General features: G+C 42.1%; 1 protein-coding gene across 3 annotated transcripts in view; it reads right to left on the reverse strand.

Annotated features, from left to right (window-relative positions):
- Window positions 1–361: 361 nt before the first annotated feature.
- C11H12orf56 (chromosome 11 C12orf56 homolog) overlaps window positions 362–13993 on the reverse strand; it is a 97580-nt gene continuing 83948 nt past the window's right edge. For 2 of the 3 annotated variants that reach the window (XM_008256734.4, XM_051845643.2), the window contains 5 exons: window positions 11948–12068; window positions 8361–8435; window positions 8041–8115; window positions 5399–5577; window positions 362–2645 (listed from right to left, as the gene is read on the reverse strand). In XM_008256734.4, coding sequence (XP_008254956.1) covers window positions 2519–2645; window positions 5399–5577; window positions 8041–8115; window positions 8361–8435; window positions 11948–12068 — 577 coding nt within the window. In that variant the 3' untranslated portion in view covers window positions 362–2518. The remainder of the gene's footprint in view (window positions 2646–5398; window positions 5578–8040; window positions 8116–8360; window positions 8436–11947; window positions 12069–13993) is intronic. The other variant, XM_051845642.2, reaches the window with a different exon arrangement.

Here is a 13993-nt window from a genome sequence, read left to right on the forward strand (position 1 = left end):
TCAAGTATTTTGGTCCAAAAACTGCTGATCTCATGGTGTACTTTTATATGTACATATATAATTTTTAAATTATATTATATGGGCATATATATATATAATTTCTTAAATAGTAGAATGGATAACTATAGAAGTATGTGGGAATGGTAAATGGTCATGTTTATTCTGTAAAGGGTGTAGAATCTTCAACTCAACCTGAAAACTGGCTATGTGTATTTGTTTTTGTAGGTTCTTTATAACCTTAAAAAGTGATTTATGTGGATTTCATATTCAAGATTTTTCTACAATTAGACTTCCTAAAGAATAATTACTTTGTGGTTGAGGTCAATATTTAGCTAAAATGTTAGAGATGTATGACCAGTAATACAGATGGGATATTTAATTATTTTCTCACAAAATCACATAGCAGAAAAGAATTGTGATAGGCTAACACTTCAAACTGTTAATTTCTGGTTCCTTCACCACCACCCCCCAACTGTGCAAATGAATAGACATGAGTCATACAGAGTAAACTGAAGAAAATCAAGGTGGCAAATATTCAACCATTAACTCAAGAAAAGCCTCTGACTTGGGCCTTATATGGAAAGATTGCAGGTACATTCTGAGAGAGCTTTCACTCCTAGAGATAAAATATGATCTCAGGGCTGAGAGGAAAAGTAATATGGACACGCAAGCACATGAAAGAGAGACCCCAAGTACTCGCCAGTGCCTGGACTCACCAGCCCAGAGCCAGGGTGCTGCTTAGAAACTGAGGCAGAGCTGAGCTGATCCCCTCAGTGTCATCCTCTGGCTTCCACCACTCACCAGTATTCACGGGTCCTATTTAAGTGAAGTTTGCCTATGTTCCAAGAAGCTCTCCATGTTCCTCTGACTGACCCTCTCTTGGGAGTAACCCCCATGTAACAGGCGGTTTTGCACTCCTCTCTGTCCCCAAAGTGGAGGGTAGAAGGCTTGGACTCTGTATTGAGGTTGGAGAAGGTTTAGAGACTCTGTTGGGTGAAGCTGGTGAGGGCTGAAAGAAATGGTTTGGGTCCAAAGAAAGCAGGTTATTTGCAATCAGTGTGAAATCATCTACTGAGCCAGGATAGCCGAGGAACACTCTCTCCCATTTCCAAGTGTTAAGTAGCACATTGTACAGGTAGAGAAAGTTACAGCTGGAAGAGAACTTAGAGAACATGTAGTCCCACCCTGCCACCTGACAGAGGAAGCCCAGCAAGAAGCAGAATTGGGCTGGAAAGGGGACCTGGGCTTCAAGTCAAACAACTGCTGATTTGACTTACTTAGGACCAGAAATAAAATGTCCTGAGCATTCTCTTCACGATACCACAGACAAATCTGGCTTGGGAGATCTTTCTTTGGAGGTAGATTTTTCTCTGATATTTGCTCGTCATGATCAATGTAACAGAAATCCCAGATCCTAGGTTCTTACAAGTCCAAAATATTAGCTCAGTGTGATAAAGTTAAGTATTTGTTAAATACTTTGGCTTACTGCTGTAAGATAGGAGATTGAAGACATTTTTTAAATGGAGAGTTGTATCTGCTCATGGGTCACTTCCAAGATACTTTTCCACGAATCTCTATGGAACTGCTCAGATTAGTCCACAGGTGCCTTTAACAGAGTAGTAGGATGCACTGCATTTTATTAGAAGAGTCCAAGCTTCTTTCCCCGTGATACGTAAGGAACTGACATTCTGTGCAGTTATGCCTGTGTTCCACTGCCCATTATTCCATGAATACTTCCGCACTAGGATTTTCATAGGTGGAGAAGGCAGGTGTCAACCTGTTGCTCAGCACTTCTCTAATGTTCACTTTTTTGTAAAGATTTATTTATTGAAAGAGTTACAGAGAGGCAGAGGCAGAGAGAGAGGGAGGTCTTCCATCCACTGGTTCACTCCCCAGATGGTCACGATGGCCAGAGCTGCGCTGATCAGGAGCCAGGAGCTTCTTCTGGGTCTTCCACACGGATAAAGGGACCCAAGGACTTGCGTCATCCTCTACTGCTTTCCCAGGCCATAGCAGAGAGCTGGATAGGAAGTGGAGCAGCTGGGACTCAAACCAGCACCCATACGGGATGCTGGCACTGCAGGCAGCAGCTTTACCCACTATGCCACAGCGCCGGCCCCTCTAATATTCACTTTGAGGTGTGTACACCTGCAGTTTCTCTGGATGTTTCCATGGCTTCACATCACTCAACATTATCACACCAACAAAGCCCATCCTATTACATTGCATTTGTTCTCCATGAGCTCCCACTTCCTTTTCAGGTTTTGTGTCTTAGAAAACTTTTTTTTTCTCTGAAGAAACACTAGATTTTAGCACCACCTTATGTATGTCAGAAGGGATTTAATAGGTTTTTTTGAGGGATAGCAGATCAAAAATTTGAAGACTTCTCTTAGAGAAGTGTTGATGTAACATTCAAAAACTTCATTGACAAGGTACACAGATAGCCAGATGTTAAATAAATCAAAAATGGTTCTCATAAATTTTAAAGCTGATTCCTTGTTGGCATTTTACACTCTTACTAATATTTTACACATTGTTTCTGTTCAATCAATTGCAGAACTTCATGAAAAAGTTGAGTGGTAGGTTGGGTAATAGGGTAACACAACGGGAGTCTTTTTTTCAAGGCTGGCATGTGAATAAAGTACCTGCAAATCACAAAAAGAAAACAGTTTTACAAAACAAGTATTTTCACATTGGTGACTTCAGTACATTCACATTCACTGCTGTAGTGTTTTTGGGTGTGGGTATCCAAGTCCCAAGATGTAGTCAGTATTGTGAGCTTCCAAACCTCCTCCATTTGTGACCTATAAAATCTCTGATGTGGGTGCCTTTCAGCTCACCGAAGTGCTTAAGCAGAGAAGTGTAATTCATTAATAATGTACTGGTCATTAAAGAATTAATAAGGAAGTTGGGACTGTCCTCACCACAGTCTGAGATGGGACTTCTGCTTCTTGGTTTCTCAGGCCATGCATGCACTGTGGGAGCTGAAACGAAAGGTTCAGGCTGAGGCGATCATTAAGGCCACCTCAAGAGGGGAGGAAGGTTCATCTCCATAGACTTAGTAAAAGTCTAGGGGAGGCCAACTGGAGACACAAACATGAGAAGGCTGTTAGTGATCCCTTTGGATGACCTAGAGAATGGCTCTCAACTGCGTGTACATCAGAATCACCTACCACTGACCCGGGCTCACTTGGAAAAACTGAAACAACTTCTGCTTTTGAGACCTGGTTAGGAGTATTTTAAAATAGTTACCCAGGTGATTCAAATGCAAAGTGAGTTGAAAATCACCAGTTTAAAACAAGGACCACAAATCTAAATGCCCGAAAATAACATGAGGGGCCAGCACTGTAAGTATGGGCACTGGTTTGAGTCCCAGCTGTTCCTCTTCTGATCCAGGTCTCTGCTGTGGCCTGGGAGAGCAGTAGAGGATGGCTCAAGTGCTTGGACCCCTGCACCCACATGGGAGACCTGGAAGAACCTCCTGGCTCCTGGCTTTGGATTGGCCCAGCTCCAGACATCGCAGCCATTTGGGGAATGAACCAATGGATATAAGACTTTTCTCTCCCTCTATAACTCTACCTCTCAAATAAATAAAATCTTAAAAAAAAAAGCAACATGAATTAGGGAGTTAGGGTAAAAGTAAGCAAGAGAGAGAGAGAGAGAGACTGTGTTAAGCTAAACAAACACGATTCACTGTGGGGCAGCTGTAGTGAGTTCCAGCCAACTATTGTCATCTATTTGTGTGATATCATTTTTGCTGGTGGTCCTGCTTTTTAAATGTTCATAAATAAGTTTTTAAAGTTGGGTTGTAGGGACTGGAGCTGTGGCGCAGCAGGTTAATGCCCTGGCCTGAAGCGCCGGCATCCCATATGGGCGCTGGTTCAAGACCCGGCTGCTCCACTGCCAATCCAGCTCTCTGCTATGGCCTGGGAAAGCAGTAGATGATGGCCCAAGTCCTTGGGCCCCTGCACCCATGTGGGAGAGACCAGTAAGAAGCTCCTGGCTCCTGGCTTCAGATAGGCGGAGCTCTGGCCATTGCGGTCAATTGGGGAGTGAACCATTGGATGGAAGACCTCTCTCTCTCTCTCTCTCTCTCTCTCTCTGCCTCTCCTCTCTCTCTGTAACTGACTTCCAAATAAAAAAATAAAAATAAATCTTTTTAAAAAATTGGGTTGTGTGATATGTGCTACAACATGGATGAACTTTGTAAACATTATAGTAAGTGAAAGCCCAACACAAAAAACTACATGTGGTATGATCCCATTTAGATTTCTGCATGAAATCTCCAGTATAAGCAAGTTCACCAAGACATATTCTATTAGTGATTGCAAGGGGCTGGGGGCTTTGGAGAGAATGCAGTGTGATTATGAATGGGTACTGAGTTAGCTTTGGGATGATGAAAATGTTCTGCAATTAAATAACAGTGATGGTTACTAAGCATTATGAAACAGAGTAAAAACTACGGAGTTATACAGTTCAAAAATGCTAATTTCATGCTATGTGAATTTTACCTTAAAAAAAAAAAGAAGGGGGAGGGGCTGAAATTGGATTTTTTGGACCAACTCAGCAAAAAATAAATTCCTTTAATGAGCGCCAGAATGGAACCTATGGTATAATACCACATGGGGTGTGGTGGGGGGACGAAGTCTACAAACTGGGCCCAACATTTTTAAAAAACCCACTCTAAGGCCAGAATGTAAACCTCCACATCCTTTAATATCTCTATTCAGACTAGTGACAAAGCTACGCCCACTGCACCCTTTTCATCTTAAGTCAAATGCAACCTGGTTTTTTCCTTAATAGGTGCTAATGCCGGTCTGTACTGCTAAGTGCACTTGGCTTCGCCAGCCTATAAATAGAAGTGCAACCCCTGAGGTGCAGAACAAGCTAGCTGATGAAACAATGCTGGCTACTGCACTTTCTTACTGTTCTGCTACTGAGCATAAGAGAGGGGTAAATGAAACATACAGACAAAACTTAATAACACCATTATTAGCTGTTCAATTGTGTCTTTCCAATGACTGAGTTGAGCTCACAGTCCATAATTTATCACCCTTTTAATGGGATTTGTTACTCTAATTACTCACAGCAGGTGAAAATTATTACTACTTCCATAAGACACAGGATGCAGTAAAGAGAAAGAGCAGGAAACAGTTCTTCAAAGAGAAAGGATGTCTTACTAGTCTTTTTTGGCCTGAGAACATACTTCAAGTGGCAGTGGTTCTCAGAACTCCCCCAAATCCTACTTTACTTCAAATCAAGGTGAAACATTATTAAAACTAAAAATAGAGTTTTCTGTTTTTACCTAATCTTGTAAGTGCTGGGCCATGTTGCAGGTTTGCGTGAAAATTAGAAATGAATGGTGTTCTGCAGATTCTGTTCATTATTTTTTTCTTACCTGAATTCTTCTCTGTAGTCATTCCTAATATACTCAGCTAGGGTCTTGCTGTACTGCAGGCAGCTCTTGAGGATATAAAACTGCTGGTACAACAGAACTGCTTGGCATGGACTTAGCAGCTGCAATGAAGCTGAAAGCCCCTTCACCACTTGTTTCACAATACTGGCCACAAAAGTAACCTAGACAAGGGAAAAGCAGTTATCTGGAGGCTGCCAGCTGCCCACAGAAGCACCTACTTCAGCTGCAGCCTCATTGACCAATCTAGGCTGAAGCCCTCACCACCCTTCTGTCAATGCCTTTGCCCTACTTCTCGCCAAAATGTTACTCAGTACTAGGACACAGTCCACCTGAGGATTCAATTTGCAACTTCTTTAGCACCTTGTTCTAAGCAAGTGAAACAATCAGAGCAATTGACATGCAGGTGCATTCAATGATCCTGACAGTGTCTTTGCTCCGAAATTTCTCTCACCTGGTCTGTTTCTGCTCATCTGGTCTAGAGCTGGGCTAACTGAAGCTTTCAGCAATGCTAACAGTCTTTCTGCCTTTTGCCAACTTTCATCCTGGCAGGCTTCATGGTCACACTGGCCTCAAATTCAGCTCAGGTCCTCTGGTGAATCAACTTTAGAGGTTGCTAAAGAAACTTCTCTATTGCTTGGAACCCTTGGGACCCCAGATTTCCACATATCATTTCAGATGATGGGGTCTGCACCCATTGCACAGAATAAGCAAGGGGATTGCATCTTGCTGAGATGAGCCTCCATTGCTGTTAGTGATTAACATTATGACACTCTTTGAGGTGGGTCTGTAGACCAGCTAGGGTCTGTGTGCTGCTGAAGGAGCCAAGCTTAAGGGCTCAATCTCTGAATAAGGTAGTTGGCTGTTCTACGAACAAGTGTACCTTCTTGTCACCCTTGTCCTAAATGTTGTAGGGACCTGAGAAGGAGAATCTAGAAAAAAAAAAAAAAAAAAACAACCCAGCCCAAAGCCAGGAACTACTGATGATTACCTCATGTCAAGTCACCATTATTAATGAATATTTAATGTGAATATTTCCTATTAAAATATGTGTTGATTGAATATGCATGAATAAATAAAAGGAAACCAAGTTTGAGGAGTTAAGAAGATATTAAAGGATAGAGCCTTTATTAGAATTTATTCAGCAGATATTTTATTAAGCATCTATTATGTAACTAGCACAACAGACATAGCTCCCACCCTCATGGCACCAACAGTTGGTTGGGAGAGAGACACATGGTAATCATCATAATGGACTAGGTTCTGCTGGGGTAACAAACCTCCCTATGTACGATTAATTGCTTTGCATAAAACAACAGAGGTTCATTATCAGTTTACACTGTATGTCCCTCATGGGTTGGTAAGTGACGCTGCTCGTTGTAGGCACTCAGGGCCATCAGATGGCAGGGTAACCACCATGTAGAACATCACCAGTTCCCATGCCAGAAGGAAAAGAGAAAGCAGGGAAGCATGACTGGCTCCTCTTAAAGCTTTTGTCAAGAGATCACAGAGGCCACTGGGCACGTCTGACCTGGTCAGAGGGGTCAGAGAATCATCCTCTGCTGCACCATGAATAGGGACCAGCTAGGTGGAGAAAGGAACAAAAAGCACTTGGAGCCAGACATACTGTGTGGTTTCAATGTGTCCTCCAAGTTTATGTGTCGGAAATTGAATCTCCAGTGCCACAGTGTTGGGAGAAGGAAGCTAGCAGGGGTGCATTAGGTCACAGTGGCTCTGCCCTCATGAATGGATTAAAGCTGTTATCTACGTGGACACTCACTGGAGTGGGTTCATTATCACAGAGTCAGTTTTTTATCAGTGAGTTTGCTCTGCCCTTCTGCCTTCTGCTGTGGGATAGCAGGAGGCCCTTACCTGATGCAGCCCTTTAATCACGGGCTTTCTATCAGAACCATGAGCCAAATAAATATCTGTTCTTTCTAAATTACCCATTCTGTGGCATTCTGTTATAGCAAACACAAAACAGACTGAGACAGGGGCCATCGTAAAAACTCTGCGATGGAGTTGTTAGGGGAAGAGATGCTGTCAGTGTGTTAGAAACCCACAGAGCCAAGTAATGAGGCTGCAGGGCCATAACCCTTGGGCCTTAGAGGTCCTATCAGTGAGTTTAGTTTTTATTAAAAGCAGAAATCTGATAAGAGATTTAAAGCAAGAGATGATTTTTACTTTAAATAGCTCCCTCTGGCTGTAATCTGGTGTGAAGATAGACAGACCATTTAGAAGCAAGTGTAACATCAAGGTCAGAAATGGTGCTAGTGTGGACTAGGGTGGTATCTTCCAGGACAGGTGCACAGATGACCCAGATGTTATATTCATATTATTTAAGTGAAACGTTAATCTTTTTACTTAATTACAAAGTCAATAATTTGATACTATGTTTTTTGCACATATCCTAGAGTCTTTCATGAAATAAAGATCATTTTTGATACTATTTCAGTAAACAATCAAGTCTCGATGTAAAAACATTCTATTTCAATTAAATAATGATCAAATTTACATTTTTTGTTTCTGTTTTACAGACGTGACTCTGTCACAGAGAAAATCTGTGTTTTAGTAACTAAGCACAAGGGCATCTCTTGGATGGTTTTGTTTTCCTAATAGATACTTACTATGGGAGGACAGTTTTGTAGAAAGGACATCATCCAGCTAATGGCAAACTTTGTGGATCCCAATCCAAGATTCCCCTCAAAAATCAAGGAAATAAACAAGATACAATCATGAAGCTCAAGTTCTACTGAAAAGGACAGCCTCAAATACATTTTTATCCTGACTAATAAAATAGTTAAAATTAGTGTTTAGTTAAATAAGCCAGCTGAGCACTTCATAGCAAAAGTAGTATTTGAATGAAATAATTCTAGTTCATTATTAATAACACAATTTTATATATGTAACATAATAGTTAAGTCATATAATACACAATAAAATGTACCTGTTGAAAGACAAGAAGTATCTCATATAAAAGTGCTGTAGCTGTATCTGTATATTCCAGGATAAGCTTCTGTAACTAGAATTTTCAAGAGTAATCAATGCAAAATTATAGGTCAAGCTGGAAAATAATAATTTCTCTTAATTCCCTGTAAGTTCTTATACTCAGTCAAAAGAATTATTGATTAACTGAGAATATAATTAGTGTAGACCACTTTTCTGTTCCATTTGGTTTGTTCATTCTCAAGAAAGCAGTTCTCATAAAAAGACCACACATTTAATAGTGGCTCAAAAAGCAAGACAAGGAAAGAAGGTAACAATGACCCACAGAAAACTAACACAAAAAACTGCAGAATTGTTTGGCAAAATCAAGCAGATCAACAACCCTACTTCCTTTCAAGAATGTTAGAAATATGCTCCCAAGAATGGAGGTGGGAGATTCTCTGGGAAATTGGGGCTTATTCCTGACATGTAGTTAAGATTTCTCCTGTGGTGCGAGTATATATAAAGCTCAGAGACATTTTGTTGTTCTCAAAAACTCCAGCACTTGGTGACGCTGTCTTCTGCTCCATAAACTACTTAAGGCATGAGAACTGTCTGTAGGCAAGATACCAGCCAACACATTATCCCCAGCCATGTTCTTGCAAGGCAGGGCTCTCTTTGACATCTCACTCTATTAGACCTTGGAACCAAAATGTATATTACCTGTTGATGGCCACACTAATAGCCAGGTGCAACACATCAGCAAATCCCAAAATAGGAAAACATGAAGTTGAGACCTATTCATTCTTCCTACTTGATATTTTCATATGGAAATACCATAGGAAAATCAAATCAATCCAAAACCAACTCAACATCTCCCACTTTGAACCTACTCTTCTGGCTGTAATTCTTACCTGACTCTCAAAACAAAACCTAAAAGTCATCTTCTAATCTTCACATTTTATTTTCACATCAACTTATCAACCCAATTTCCTAAAAATTCTGGAATCCACCTCTTTACTACCATCCTCTTCTTTTTAACTCATTCAACAACTATGCATCAGACACTGTGCTAGGTGCTGAGGATAAAATGGCAAACACACACAGTTCCTACTCTCAAGGAATGGAAGACCCAGTTGGGGACCAGACATCAATGTAACAATCAAATAAACAAAGACATAGTTATAAACTGAGACAAGGGCTGGAATCAAACAGAAGAGCCCCCAAAGAAAACTAGTTTGGGGTATTAAAGAAGGCTTCCTTCTGGCCACATCATCTGTCACCTCTACTACTTCATTAGCTTCTAGCTTCTGTGTTTGTTTTAAGACTTATTTATGGGACTGGCACTGTGGCCTAGTGGGTAAAGCAGCCGCCTGAAGTGCCGGCATCCCATATGGGTGCTGGTTCGCATCCCAGCTACTCCATTTCTGATCCCGCTCTCTGCTAATGTGCCTGGAAAAGCAACAGAAGATGGCCTAAGGACTTAGGCTCCTGAACCCACGTGGGAGACCCAGAAGAAACTCCTGGTTTCGGATCACCCCAGCTCCAGTAGTTGCGGCCATTTGAGGTATGAACCAGCAGATGGAAGATCTCTCTTTCTCTCTCTCTGCAACTCTGCCTTTCAAATAAATAAATAAATCTTAAAAAAAAAAAGTATACAATACCAGCCCCTGCATTAGCTTCTTAACAGCTCTGCCCATCTGAGTCTTGCTTCTGTCCCTCTCTCTCATCCCTGATCCACTCAATCATTGAAAGCAGTACTGTAGACACTGTATTACATGTAGATGCTCCATTACAGACTGAAGTCTTTTTTTTTAATTTTTTTTTTTTTTTTGACAGGCAGAGTGGACAGTGAGAGAGAGAAACAGAGAGAAAGGTCTTCCTTTGCCATTGGTTCACCCTCCAATGGCCGTCGCGGCTGGCGTGCTGCGGCCAGCGCACCGCGCTGATCCGATGGCAGGAGCCAGGTACCTATTCTGGTCTCCCATGGGGTGCAGGGCCCAGACACTTGGGCCATCCTCCACTGTACTCCCTGGCCACAGCAGAGAGCTGGCCTGGAAGAGGGGCAACCGGGACAGAACCCGGCGCCCCAACCGGGACTAGAACCCGGTGTGCCGGCGCCGCAAGGCGGAAGATTAGCCTATTGAGCCATGGCGCCGGCCTGAAGTCTTACTCATATATTCACAAGTGTTTTCTTCTTCCCCATCATATTATCAACTGATGAAAGCTGAGGTTGAGGGGCTGGCACTGTGGTGCAGCAGATTAAAGCCCTGTCCTGAAGCTCCAGCAAACCATATGGGAGCTGGTTCTAGTCCCGGAGGCTCCGCTTCTGATACAGCTCTCTGCTATGGCCTGGGATAGCAGTAGAAGATGGCCCAAGTCCTTGGGTCCCTGCACCCACGTGGGAGACCCAGAAGAAACTCTTGGCTCCTGGCTTCAGATTGGCGCAGCTCCAGCAATTGGGGCCATCTGGGGAGTGAACCAGCAGATGGAAGACCTCTCTCTCTGTCTCTGCTTCTCTCTGTAACTCTGTCTTTCAAATAAAATAAAATAAATCTTAAAAAAAAGAGACTGAGTCTGTTTTACGTGTTGCTGGACACCACTGCCTAGCACACTGTTTGTTCATAATAGATGCTGACTAATATTTACTGAGTGAATGAGTAAATGAGAGTTGTCTAAAACGACTCTGCCTCAATGTTTAATAATGATCAAAACATGTCCCATTCTTGAAAAAAATTCTGAGTGACCTGGCTGAAAATAAACTAAAAACAAACTGATTCATTTTCTCAGAATACATGCTTTCTAGGCAGTCTGATATTTCTGATGTTTTAGTACAGCCTTAAAAAACAAATAACTCCCACTGAAAGTTTTCACTGCTCATTCAAGTAAAGAGATGGTAAATTAAAGCATGAGAGTTAGCTCTACATGTTTTTTAAGATTTTATTTATTTGAGAGGCAGAGTTACAGAGAGAGAGAGAGAGAAAGGTCTTCCATCCGCTAATGGCCGCAACGGCCAAAGCTGGGCTGATCTGAAGCCGGGAGTTTCTTCTGGGACTCGCACATGGTGTAGGGGCCCAAGCACTTGGACCATCTTCCACTGCCTTCCTAGGCCATTAGCAGAGAGCTGGATCTGAAGTGGAACAGCTGGGACATGAACCATTGCCCATATGAGATGCTGGAGCCACATGTGGAGGCTTAGCCTACCATGCCACATAGCTGGTCCCAGCTCTAAAATTTCTAAGACAGTGTGTTTCTTTTTAACTCATCAGACTTCTACTATGAAATTACATATACATCAATCTTGTATTCAGAGACAGACATAAACTGCATTATCTACTTTAGAAAGAATGCTAATTATTTTCTGTGGTATGTGTATATAGCTTAAAACATATCAAATATATATAGAGAGAGCTTAAATATATAGCTTAACATATATAAAATAGGTATATTAGTATTGACTCAATAGTTATCTGAGTTTTTACATTAAAGACAAAGCCTCTACTCTTTAATTATATTCTATATCCTACAATATCATGGTCTACATTAAAAGACAGAAACCCAAGATCTCTTAGAATTATCTTTGGCCTGTCACCATAATTCTCATCTTACCTCAGCATCAAAAGGCATTTCAACTAAAGTCGCATCAGCCAACTGGATATCAAACACAGGACAAGATTTTGGAATCTGAGGCTTGCTAATCAAAATTTCCAAGAGATTAGATAGTGTTCCCCTGGGAAATAAATAAATAAAAAACAATTAATGGCAAAATTTTAAAAAGAAAAATTCCCAAGCTTTCACACACTGGATTTAATTACATTTTTAAAAGATGAAACGGTGGGCACGTAGCACCGTGATTAAGATGCCACTTAGGATACCCACCTCCAGTATCAGAGTGCCCTGAGTTTGTATCCTGGCTCTGCTCCCAATTCCAGCTTTCTATTAATGTACACTTGTGAAGCAGCAGGTGATCGTTCAAGTACTTGGATCCCTGCCACCCACCTAGGAGACCCAGACTGAGTTCCTGATTCCTGGCTTTGGCCTGGCCCAAGCCTGGCTATTGTTGAGTATTTGAGGAGTGAACCAACAGATGGCAGTGTGCGCTCTCTTGCTCTTTGTCTTTCAAATATGAAGCACTGTAGACCATTTTGGACTGAACTTCTGGACACTTGCACATGCACATGAATATCTAGATACAAGAAATTTAAATGAAAATTTAATTTCTTGGTCTTTTGAATCAGCCAAAGGATAGTTCTAGAAGTTCACATAGCTTGTAAAGCACAGGACATCTGGATTTAAGGGAGATTTGAGTGACTTCAATTATAGCAGTGTTTTCCAGAGGGCTTTTTATGGATTACTAATTACAAGCAATATTATAATCAAATAGATTCTGTAGTTAAATTACATTAGGGAGATAATGGTTAACCCAAGTTCACTGAGAATCTTCATACGAAGACTTCTCAGAGGCCCTACCATGCTAACATGTCCCGTGTGTCTCTGAGACCATGAAACAGTATGCAACATTTTTTAAAAGTTTTTTTAATTGGGCCAGCGCTGCGGCTCACTAGGCTAATCCTCCGCCTGTGGCGCTGGCACGCAAGGTTCTAGTCCCGGTCGGGGCGCCAGATTCTGTCCCAGTTGCCCCTCTTCCAGGCCAGCTCTCTGCTGTGGCCAGGGAGTGCAGTGGAGGATGGCCCAAGTGCTTGGGCCCTGCACCCCATGGGAGACCAGGAGAAGCACCTGGCTCCTGGCTTCGGATCAGCATGGTGCACTGGCCGCAGTGTGCCAGCCGTGGCGGCCATTGGAGGGTGAACCAACGGCAAAAGGAAGACCTTTCTCTCTGTCTCTCTCTCACTGTCCACTCTGCCTGTCAAAAAAAAGTTTTTTTAATTGGCAAAAATTGCACATATTTATAGAATACAATATGATGTTTTAAAATATCTATACATTATGGAATGGTTAAACCGAACTAATTAGCATGAATTCCTTCGTGTGTCATTTTTTGGTAGTGAGAACATTTAACATCTGCTCTTGGCTGGGGCTGGTGCTATGGCTCAGCAGGTTAAAGCCCTGGCCTGAAGTGCCCCCATCCCATATGGGCGCTGGTTCTAGTCCTGGCTGCTCCTCTTCCAATCCAGCTCTCTGCTATGGCCTGCTATAGTGAAGGATAGCCCAGGCCCTTGGGCCCCTGCACCCAAGTGGTAGACCAGGAGGAAGCTCCTGGCTCCCGGTTTCGGATCGGCGCAGCTCTGGCCGTTGGGACCGTCTGGGGAGTGAACCAGTGGATGGAAGACCTCTCTCTCTGTCTCTATCTCTTTGTAACTCTTCCAAATAAATAAAATAAATCTTTTTAAAAAAAATCTGCTCTTGGGTGAATTTCAAGTATGCAGTACATCGTTATTGATTATAGTTGCCATGTTGTGCAATAGATCTCTTGAACTTATTTCTCCTATCTGACTGAAATTTGTACCCTTAGTTCAACACCTTCCAATCCCACCCACTCCCAGGCAACCACCATTCTTTACTTTCTGGGGGTTTAATTATCTTCACATTCCACATTTAGCTGAGATCCTGTGATGTTTGCCTTTTTACACCCAGCTTATTTCACTTAGCATAATACCCTCTAGGTTCATCCATTTTTGTCACTAACAGGATTTC

This window comes from Oryctolagus cuniculus, chromosome 11 (assembly GCF_964237555.1).
Source record: "Oryctolagus cuniculus chromosome 11, mOryCun1.1, whole genome shotgun sequence".
NCBI lineage: Eukaryota > Metazoa > Chordata > Mammalia > Lagomorpha > Leporidae > Oryctolagus > Oryctolagus cuniculus.